Raw genomic sequence first — 11,666 nt, 5'->3', positions numbered from 1 at the left:
TTCCCCAGACTAAACAGCCCCAGCTCCCTCAGCCTCTCCTTGTAGGGCTGATTCTCCAAACCCTTCACAAGCCTCATTGCCCTTCTCTGGACCTGCTCCAGTACCTAGAGGGAATCACATGCCCTCTATGCCACGCTGTCACCTCCTGGACAGCCAGCATCTTCATAGCCTCCATCAATGAAAGATCACCTTAGTGCAGCCACCACAGAAGCCTGATGGAAAGGCATCCCTCCATCTGTGCAAAGACACCACAGGGCACCACGTTTTGCAGTCCCCATTGGACTGGTGCTGGGAACTTTGGCACAGAGTTCATCAGATGGATCCTGCTGTCTTGTGGTGTGGGAACTAAATACACCTTCTGCTTCTGTCAGCAGGTGTATTTATCTGCCAGCCCTTGGGGAAACTTACTTCCATTCTTTAGAGAAATAAAGAATATTAGCTTTAATACTTCATTATTTAAGGGCAACTAAACTGGAGATGAATCTTGAGCACAGGGAGCAGCTGAGGGAGCTGAGATTGTTCCATCTGAAGAAAAGGAGGCTTGGGGAAGACCTTATTGCTTTCTAGAGTCACCTGGATGGATGTTGTGGCAAGGTGTTTGGCAGCCTCTTCTCCCAGGCAGTAGCAATAAGATGGAGGGAATGGCCTCAAGTTGCACCAGGGAAGGTTTACATTGCCTGTTAGGAAGAATTTCTGTTCAGAAAGAGTGGATTGAACTGCATTGGAACAGGCTGCCCAGGGAAGTGGTGGAGTCACTGTTCCTGGAGGTGTTGAAGGAAAGGATAAATGTGGTACTAGGGGACTCAGCTTAGTGGGTGATATTGGTGGTAGGTGGGTGGTTGCACTAGATGATCATAGAGGTGTTTTCCAACATCAGTAATTCTGTGCTTCTGTTATCTCTCTGTTTTACCTTATTGCCTGCTCTCGGTTGAATGTTATTGCACAGGTTTATATTAAGGCAATTCATTTATATCCAAGCAACTACTACCTACGAAGTTCACAGTAATGAAGTTTTACACTGAGGTGCTGTGCAGTATAGTGCACTTCAGATTGATTTGTGTGCAGTCGTAAGAAAAACAGATACAGAACAAAAACTCCTAATAAAAATACACATTTGTAATGTTCCTTTTTAATGTGTGGGAAGGTGAACAGATTTATTAGGCCCTCATTCTGGCAGCTGCGTTGGTGGTATAGTGGTGAGCATAGCTGCCTTCCAAGCAGTTGACCCGGGTTCGATTCCCGGCCAACGCATCCCAGTTTTTTTTTTTAGGCAGTGTTCTCTCCGGTCCTTCTTGTTGGAGAACTGGGATCCAGGCAGGAGGACAAGAACAGACTGGTTGAATGAATGGAATGGGTGCGTGATTGATGTCGTGCCCAGGGCTTTGGGTGGTGTGATCTAAGACAGACCTTAAACTGGGAAAGCTGATGTAGGAGAGGACACAACTGAGCAGGAGGGGTTGAAATATGCTTGGCAGTGAGCTGGTATGGCTCATCACCAGGATTTTAAACTAGATTTAAAGGGGGAAGGGCTTGAATGTACTGCTGAGTAACAGAGAAAACTCAGGGAACGCTGTCACTTCAGGAGGCAATGGTGGGGAAAATCACAGATTTATCCCAGGAGGTTTTGAGAGGGCTCTGCCCAGAAGGTAACGTGGCCAAAAGCCCAGCTGAAGTGCCTCTGTAGTAACGTGCTCAGCATGGGAAATAAGCAAGAGGAATTAGACACGATGGAGCAATTGGAAATCTGCTGTCTTATTGCAGTCATGGAAACGCGGTGGGATGACTCACGTAACTGGAATACCATGACTGAGGGCTATAAGCTTTTTAGAAGGGATAGGCAAGGTAGGAGGGGTGGGGGAGTTGCCCTCTGTGTTAAGAAGTGGATAGACTGCAAGGAGCTGGCTCTGAGAAACAGTCAGAAACAGGATGAGAGCCTGTGGGTTAAAACTAGAGACTGGGTATCTGGTGGTCAAGATCTACTACAGGCCACCTGATCGAGGTGCTTCAGCTGCAAGAGACATCATGCTCACAGGCTCTCATCCTGGTGGGGAAGTTTGCTGATGACACCAAGCTGAGTGGTGCAGTTTATGCAATAGAAGGGTAGGACGTGGGCAAGCTCTAAAAGCAGGTACATGAGAACCTAATGAGGTTCAGCAAGGCCAAGTGCATGGCATTGCACTCGGGTTGAGGCAATACCAGGTACGAGTATAGACTCATTGAGAGCAGCCCTGCAGAGAAGGACTTGTGGGTCCTGATGGACAATAAGCTGATTCCAGTCTTATTAAATCTGCACAGATATTACAAAAATGACTGTACTGTAGTTAATCTAAAAGACCATCAATTGGCTTTTACTTTTAATCATATTTCATTAAGTCTCCCTAAACCATCTTCTGGCACTTACTCTATCACATCATCTTCTTATTTCTAGAAAAAAAAAAAAAATAATTGATGCTCTTTAAAGTAAAATTGAATGGAATAAAACTTCATGCTGTTATAAACTCTAATACAGAGAATAGTCAATTAAGGCTAATAAAACTGCCAAACAGATCAATTCAGTCAGCAAATCTACATAGGAAAAAAAAAGCATTAATGTAAAGCCTTCAACATCAAACTAAATGTTACTGTTCAGAGGAAGAGCTAAAATGGAGCATTTCACAGTAGAAAGTGGAGTATTCAGGGCAGTAACCTCCATTTTCTATTTCTGTCATCGTTCCTACATCACAGATTGTTCTACAAAACAGCAAGTTTTATCTCTTTGTGTCCAACTGTTTATCACAATGAGGCAAACGGAAAGCACAGTGTAATAGAGTCTTTTATAGAAGCCAAAATACACCAGATTTTCTAATAGATGTCGTTTTTTATCACCTGTAATTATACTAAAATAGGGCTTTCAAACCTTTGTAGGCAATAATAGTATTTTATAGGAAACGCAGATCATTCACTGATTTTTCCATTGCTTAAAAGTTACTGCTATCCATAGTCCAAAGTGGCCTCTGCTTTGTCTTAATATGAAAGCACTTCATGATCACTTCTTTTGTAACAGCAATAACTGTAGAAATGAATCCCATTTTTAATCTACATTATTACCTTTCTTCCTGAGTGTCCCCTGAGTATCGGCCAATTATGTGGTTAATGCACTTTCTTAATTTGTTTTAGATTCAAATCCAGATTTGGTAATGTGCAAAATGGGCAGGAACATAACTGCATAAGATGAAATACACCTGTCAGAGCACCCTTTGCATGTGTGAACTTGACTGACTGGATGCCTTAATGAAACACTTTGCTTCCTACAAAGTGTCAGAAGAGAAATTATTCTATCTGCATAAACCAGTATCGTTGATGCAATAGTGTATGTCAGCAATGATCTTTTGTGACCAGGGTTGCTATTCTCCTTTAGAGCGCTGCAGTTCATTACCACACATTAAAATCTAAATGACTTCAAGTACAACAAGACTGTATTAATGCTTTAAACAAATCTTTATTTTTTAAAACCTTAAAAACTTAATGCATTTGCGAAGCCGTAAATGTCTGTGTATTTGTTTAGGAATCATAAAACAACAGGGGACAGCTTATGCATACACTCATACTGAATCAGCTTTAAATGAAAATCTAGACAAGGAAAAATAGTTTATCCCTTGATTGGAATTCCTTCTCAAATCAGACTCAGACCTAATCAAACCTAATATCCAACCAATCAGACTCAACTTTGAAGTATGATTGTACTTAAATTTTACCCATAAGTAAAAGTTCACTTCAGGCCTGTCAGTGTCACTTTCAAACCGCTGGCACTTTCATTCCTGGTGAACTCATGGATAGTTCTTAATTCACAAGCAATGCTTGGAAAATAGGAGGTTTTGGTCAGTACTACATTCATTCTACTGCACAGTAAGTTGAAATGTGGCACACAGTAAACGTGCTTTACCTGAATTTTTTACTCTATGAAAGCTGGAATATTGAACTCACTCTAAAATACTGCTTACAGACACTGCTGTGTTTATTGGCACATATTATCAGCTGTGAAAACAAAACAAAACAAACAAACAAAAAGCCACCACAAGCCTCCTTTACAAACACGGTGTACCAGCTGAAGCTCTGGTGTAGTCAAAAGCTATACCAGGAAATAAGTTTTGCAAGCAGAAACAGCATTTGTTTTGTTTAGAGTATCCAGTAGCTCCCTGGCATATCAGCTAACTCCTCACAGTGCAGATCAGCTCCACAAAAGTACATCCAGGTTACAGGATATCCTGGCTCTCTAGAATTTCAGTACTTGGTACAGAGCTCATATCAAGAAGAGCCAACAGCTCCCATGATTGCCAAGCAAACCAAACCATGAAGATCAAACTGACTACATACCACTGTGCTATTCCAGCTTCAAAGGTAGCCGGCCTACTCTTTCTCAGTGGGACCCTGAGTTAACGCACTTTTTCTGGCATCCCACTTTGCATCTCCTGAAAGCAATATTGTTTTCTCTTCTAAAAACCAGTTTATCCCGGTAGCTTCTACAATTTAAATAGCAGTAGCGTTTTAAATATGTGCCAACGACTTAGATTAAAAATAATTAATTATGAACCACGTAAGAAAAAAAACAACAACACCTCAACCTGCAGGGGTTGTATCCAGCTTTATGTGTCGTTCCTTCAAACATCATTTTAAGTATAGCTGCCACAGAGCTCTCTGGGTGCTATTTGAAAAGCTGCCAGTGTAAAATGCACAGTTCACCACATGGCACCTCATTCATTGAGTTCTATTAGTCTTACACTGAATAGTCTGATCACGTCAAGCAAACGTATCTGCCAAAGCAGTGAGAGCACCAGGTTAGAAACAATGATGTCATTAAGCACGCAGCGATAGATCCCTCTTTGTATCACAAACAATATTAGAACCAGTTTGACTGTGCACATCACTGTGATGCCACAGTGGAAAGCAGTCAGAAAAATTAACTTCCAAAGCTTCCCTGCAAGCAAAGACATAAGCAAATACTTCCAACTTCAGGAAATCAATTTCAAATGGAAACACTTGATTACATTTGCATAGTTGTGAAAATTTATTAGTTACAGTGTAATGAAAATCAACTTTTTTTTTTGGTACAGGCATAAGTAAAAACATACACTATATAGAAAAACATCACAGCTTTAAAAACTGGCTTACGTTGTCTAAAATGAGTAAATCTAGTTGTACTTCAAGGCATTGGCCTTTATACTTAATTTGATGCCAAACCATCACACAGTGCAAGAAATATAATGCAATAGTACGAATTCCATACAGCAGTCATCGGAGTATTTAGTCTCACAGAATGATACGGTGGCAAAAAAATTGCACTGAGTATTTTTTCCTTTTAAACAGAAAATCCCGTTGAATTTATTTTTTCCTTTCTTTACATTCGCTCTACTACAAAAATATCAGATGGCAGATTTAACAGTGTATTCTACAAAGAAACGCACCACGGACAACAGGAATTGCAACTTTGGGACAAGTACTTTACAAAGTATATTAAAAAAATAAATTATATGGCAAACAAAATCAAGCACGTGCCTTAGGCTTTGCAAATAAAAGTGAGATTCAGCTGGCAGAAAGACTGCTTCTCTCCCTCTGGCTGTATCAAAACAGTTTCTTAGTTCTTAAAGCTCTATCAAGACAGAATACATCAAATCTAATGGAAGCAATAAAGACTCCCATGAATAATCAGTAGCACAAGTGACCCTGGTGTTGATGGCAGAGGGCTTCTACAGTGATCCATCCAACTGGTTAGGAGGGTAGTGCACACAGAGAGTATATTGGGGTGGTAACTCATCTAGAGCTCATGCGTAACTGGTGAATGATGACACTCTCTAAAAGAAAAGAGAGCAAAACATTTGGTTTTATGAAACTGGAAACAAATTACAAGTTACTATCATGAAGAACAATGACATTAGCGAAGTATTTTTCTTCTGGAAATACCTTGCAGACTATCTCTAACATCACTGTTTGGTAAATACTGCCCTGTTTAATGCTGCAGTGGGAAACCTAACTAGTACCATGCTAGGGCTCTTGGCTCCCTCTTCACTGTCAAATCCATCCCTTGGAAAGGAAGAATAACATGGCTGAATAAATTGTACCACAGGAACACTAAGGCTCAGCCCCACACCTGAGTCCTGCGGAGGACAATTTGAAGTTGGGTATCTTGAATCCTATCTATCTGAGCAAAACCATCGAAAACCTGCTGGCAATTCTAAAGCAGGGATGAGAAAGAGGTATGTGGTCATTTGTTTTTAATTGCATTTTCCTTAGAAACTGATGCTGCTTTTATTCAGCAAGTCTGCTGAATTTTGCTATTGCCTGGAAGATAAATTCCAGCCACAGTATGAAAAAGGAAGTATTATTTGCCTTCTCTTTGAAAGGCACAGTTTAGTTTTGCTCTGAGTGTAACACGAGAGCTCTCTGATTAATTTCCAGGTCCTTTTGAAAGGCTGGCTCACAGCTTGGTCTTCAGTTTTTCTATTTAATATACTGCTCTGACAGGCAATTTCTAACAGAAGAATTTAGCTATCTAAATACCTCTATTAAAAGAGGTATTTTACCCATTTCAAATAATATAACAGCACCGATGCTAACAAGAAGTACAATAATATGCTTTCATAAATGCTCATTTTCTTAGTTGAAATGCTGTTGGGTTTGTTAAAGATTCTTTTCTCTCTTAGTAGCCTGAAGATTTTTCAACAAGTCTGCAGCACTAGAAATTGCACTAACCGCTCCATTATCTTCTTGGGCATTTCTGTTGACTCTTCGCCTTTGATTGCTTTGATATTTGAAAGGAGTTTAAGCAAGTTACATTAGAATATCACTGCATTTTGTGTACTCGTTATGCCAGAATGTTGCCACTAGATGGCAGATTCCAGTTAGGTTTTTCTTACGTGTGTTGACCCAGAAAAGCCCGGCTGAGGCAACACCCGAGGAAGTATGGTGTGGCAAATGAAGTCATAGTTTTTCCCGCATTAAAGCGTTTCATTTTTATATCATTTACATTCACAAATGATTTTCAGGAATATACGTGCACTTATTCTCAGAAATTCAAGCAACGAAGACTGAAGAACAGCAAATGACAGCAAGAAGAATTACAAGCAGAGCTGTTCTCTAACTTCAAGATCTTAAGGAATGCTACGCAAAAAGCTGCATTTAATATCAGATTATAAAATCGAATGAAATCTCCCATTCATGTCAATGGGAGCCACGTGAATTCTATAAGAAACACTTTTCCTTAATAATCAATTTGGACATGATCTATTTATTCATACTTTATTAACAAAATTCTAAAAATTGAATGGACTGTAGAAAATAGCACCTTCCTTGTGAAGGCTCGATACTGAATGAACAGCAAAAATACAGTGGGTTTCCAAATCAGCTGTCCTCCTACAGACTAAATATAATGATTTGTAAAGAAAGTTGGAAAAATATTAAATAATTTCCAGTTCTTGTATTTATTTGTTCGTTATTTTCTCACACTTGTTTCTATGCATGGACTAAGTTGTTGTTTGTTTTTGTTTCCCTAACAATTTAGTTTGCATTACATTGTTATGTATAATATGTATATATATGCATTATGTACATAAAATCACAGAATAGTTTGGGTTGGAAGGGATCTTTAAGATCATTTAGTTCCAATCACCTGCTATAGGCAGGAACACCTCCCTTAAGGCCAGGTTGCTCAAACATACTGCAGTTACTAGAAGAGGTATTCAAACAGTTATTAAACTGAAACTACAGTAGGACAGATTTTGTCACAGTTCTGTAGGAATATGATATTCATAGGATATCATTATATACATTTTTCTAGGCTTTTAGGTCTGAACATTTCAAGGAGCTATCAATTCACTTAAACGCAACTGAATTTATTCTAATGGCAGGAAAAGAGAACAAAGGTAACAGAAAATGATCATTCTGGTTTCAGTCTCTCAGTGTAAGCTGGAATATCTCAGGCAAACACATCATTAGCGACTGGCCTATCAAAAATACCAATTCTCATAATGAAGCACATTGACTGACATTTTAATATATGTTTAATGTACGTATGTAAAGTTTAATTTCTTTGTACAATATATACAAATAATAACATCAAATGATACATAGAGTTGCACATCCAAGTGAAGAGAAGCGAATCATCTATTGGTATCTCTATTTTTATAAGCCTGTTGCAAAAGAGTTCTTAAAGTGAGGAACCATTCATACCTGAATGATCTGTACCTGAATGATTTTGTACCTGATATCAGAGCTGACAGCTCTCAATTTGAGAGTAGTTAATCCTCGTTGCATCCTCAAAAAAGCTTTGCAAGGGCAGTGTAGGTAATAATGGAGATTAAAAGTGAAGTTAACATCTTCAGTGAGAAAAGTTGGATAGAGGTATGTCAGAGTGCACTCAGTCAGAATTAAGGGAAAGAGGGTAACTCACACTGACGCAGGGGAGAAAAACATCCCCCTAAATGAAAACAAGTTCAAAAGATGAGCTCACAGAAACTGCTGCCAGAAAACTACAGGTTTCAAACAGATTCAATGAAGTTGGCCACTGATGTGTGATAGGAACATATAATTGGTCTGAAAATTGTCCCAACTGCTGCAGATTATGCCAAGCACCTGAAACACCTCAGGATGGTAGATTGCTTCTTTAAAGATGTGACTTTCAGCTTCTGATCAGAATCAGAAAATGTTTGGGTAAATATTGAACACGTTTTAGAACACATGTAGCACATTTCAAGCAGTAACGTGATTTGGCATCTAATTGGCATGAATCAACATATTCACGTGACTTCAGAGATTACTCACATGCGACTAATTGCTATGGTGATGTATATTCTGTGGGCACATGAAGAAGAGTCACGAAGTGTTTTGTGCTTTTTGAAGAATCACATTAATGGGTGCCACAAAAGGAAAAAAAAAAAAAAAAAAAAAAAGATGCCCAAAATAAATAAGAATCTCTGCTTTCCTTCTACTGTTTCCTTAGTCTGTTTAACAATATGAGAGAGCTCCTATAGACATTAGAGATGAAGTTCTGTGCTCCCTCATTTTCAGTCATATTTATGCAAACATTGCTCTGCTAGTGACCACATTAGCAATATCCATGTAACAGCATTCAGGTGACAGGTTCTAATCTCGAGAATGCAGCAGAAAACTTTGTTACGGGTCTACAACCAAAATCTCACACATCACTGTATGCTGATCTGTATCTTCTCATGAGTAGGTTGACACCTTTCCTGTTCTCCTGCCGCTCTACCTGAGCCATATGGGCTGGAATTATCACTATGGCTTGTATGGCTATGCAGTCAGCCACAACAAGGCATTCTCCATTTGACACTGAAGTGTTTAAGAGAAATGGAAATTTTCACTTCTTACACGGATAGTCCTTGTTAAGAGTAGTATTTCATAATACTACTATAGGTTCAGATTTTGCTTGTGTCTGATGGGATTCAAATCTGTACCTCCTCGCTTTCAAAGACCACTGTATTTATCACTGTTATTCTGAGTTGAGTGCATTTTGCTATTGAATCTGTTCCACTTCATTGAAAAAGTCAAGACAGGGAAGAAGGGAAGGGAGAGAAGGAATGAACAAGAGTAATTCCCGATGATCACCTGGGCAGAGGAAGCTGGTTTTCTGCACTTTAACTCACTCATGGTAAAATACACATAAAGAAGCCCTGTAAGTAAAGGCTTGATTAATTTCCTATGCATTTATGTCTGACAGTTTGATCCTTTGGTGCCTAGTAAAATCTGAGGTCTGAACAAGTCTTGCCCTTGTGGCATTTGTGACATCACTCTCTTGTGTTTGTTCTTTGATGCTGCTTGAAGGTGAACTCATGTTGCATTCTTTCACACGGTGGGGTTCTGCTAAGGTCTTGCTCCTCTTCTCAGTCACCCTTTTCATTAAACTTGAAGAACTTATTCTGGGGACCTCTGTTGTTTTGTCAGGTTTGGCTGAAACTGGTGGATGTGTTCAATGTTATTCATCAACACAGGTCAGATGGATGAACACAGACATTTCATCTTAGTAGCCTTCTTTTCACAGAAGACCAGGCTTAAAGGCAGCCTTTGGAACAGGGACCAGAATCTGGGAGGACTTCCCCCCTACTTCAATATCCTGATCACTCAACCATTCTCCTGTTTCTGCTCAATGAATACTGAACTCCCCCATGCAGAACAGCACAGCCTTTACAGAAGGGAACAAGAAAGACGTTGTCAGTCCCTCAGCTGTCATTGCTTGCTGAATTTGGTGGAGCTGATTGGAATTACCTCAAGAACTGCTGAGAAGAGGGTCCTGAGTCATGTCTTTGAAGAACAGGTTCAATCAAAAGCTTGTTAAAATAAGTAGCACTACTATGTATCCCTGTGATATGTGATCTATTAGGAGACGTTAATGATTGTACAATCACTTTAAAACAGCTACTGGTTTCCCACACCTTCTCCCTTTCTTTTTCTGGCCCAAAAGCTGGCACTTTGGCTAGGTTAAAATTAGACTTTTTGTCTGTTGCCATATTCTTTTCAGTTCAGATCAGTTGTCCAGGTAAGTTCTAACACTTGTGCCAACTCTTGGGCCAACCAGATGGAAGTCAGTATTATCTTGGGTTGGAATTGCCAAAGACAAGACTACAACTTCTGACTTCGTTGGCTGGTTATTGTCCTGACTTGAAATGACTGTGAAATTGTGGCTTTATTGTTGATTTGATGTCTTGAGGAGATATGAATACCTAGAGTATGGATTTCAGATAGGTTCAGAGCTTGCACTGCTAGTTGGGCTACAACACCAGTAGGCCAGTGCAGTGGCAGAACTTCAGGTGGATCTTCTGAGCGTCTCTGGTGCTCAAACAATACCAGGAAAGCTGGGAGCTGAGCTGGAGCATTATGGACTATATTTATACTCGGTTGTCTAAATCACCCTTTGGGGCTCACCTACTGAACAGAGAACCCTACAGCAGTCACTAAAAATACAGTCTTCAGATTCAGAAGAAATTCCAGTAAGATAAAGACAGTTACGCTTCAACTTTGAAGACTTCTACACTACAGGCTTTCCTTTTTAAAAATAACAATAATAATATTTAAAAGTATCATTATCTTACATTCTTTCTGCCTTTACAAATCAAAAATCTCAGCTCAATCAGAACATGTTAGAAGTGCTGAGTACAACTAAGTACATATCTGTAGCTAACAGTCAAACTAGCTGCCTGATTCCAACCCTCTGGAATTCTGCAGGGTTGACTATGGAGCAAAAGCTCTTTTTTTGTGTGTGCTGTCCCCAGGAAAAATAACAGCATCCTTGGTCTTACCTGTCTGGAATTTCTCAAATCTGTCTCATATAATCCTTCTGACTCTATAGAGCAGTTCCTAGCTTGTGTCTGCAGTCCTGGTTCAGCTGTGCTAATTTGCGTGTCTTGGATTTCAGGTACTGTAAGTCTGGCTTATTTCTGAATTAGTTTCTCAGACCTTAGGCAAAACAAGCCATTTTTTCAACCACAGGCACGCTTAGAACATTGCCCTGTGTAAGGCAACAGTTAACTAAGGAATAGCTCTTTTCTTTGGAAAAAAAAAAAAAAAAAAAGGATATGAAAAGGAAGGCTTAAGGCAGCTGTAGTTCATCACTGTATCCACATTAGCTTGGGGCTCATGTTTGCAGTATTATTTAAATGATTGTTTTGAACTAAAGATTT

The 11,666-nt window shown here is 39.5% G+C and overlaps 1 protein-coding gene and 1 non-coding gene across 6 annotated transcripts in view; one reads left to right on the top strand and one right to left on the bottom strand.

Annotated features, from left to right (window-relative positions):
- Positions 1–1,179: 1,179 nt before the first annotated feature.
- On the top strand, positions 1,180–1,251 carry TRNAG-UCC. The gene has a single exon. It is a non-coding gene; the product is annotated as a tRNA-Gly (tRNA).
- Positions 1,252–3,458: 2,207 nt separating this feature from the next.
- Positions 3,459–11,666, bottom strand: part of FILIP1 (filamin A interacting protein 1) — a 122,897-nt gene continuing 114,689 nt past the window's right edge. For all 5 annotated transcript variants that reach the window (XM_015859040.2, XM_015859039.2, XM_032443720.1 and 2 more), the window contains one exon: positions 3,459–5,828. Coding sequence is in view for 2 of the 5 variants with exons in the window: in XM_032443719.1 (XP_032299610.1) it covers positions 5,788–5,828 (41 nt within the window). In the remaining 3 variants the exon portion in view is untranslated. The remainder of the gene's footprint in view (positions 5,829–11,666) is intronic.

The sequence above is a fragment of the Coturnix japonica genome, chromosome 3 (genome assembly GCF_001577835.2).
Source record: "Coturnix japonica isolate 7356 chromosome 3, Coturnix japonica 2.1, whole genome shotgun sequence".
Classification (NCBI taxonomy): Eukaryota; Metazoa; Chordata; class Aves; order Galliformes; family Phasianidae; genus Coturnix; species Coturnix japonica.
Note: the sequence above shows the minus strand (reverse complement) of the source record. Positions and strands in the feature narration are given on the sequence as shown.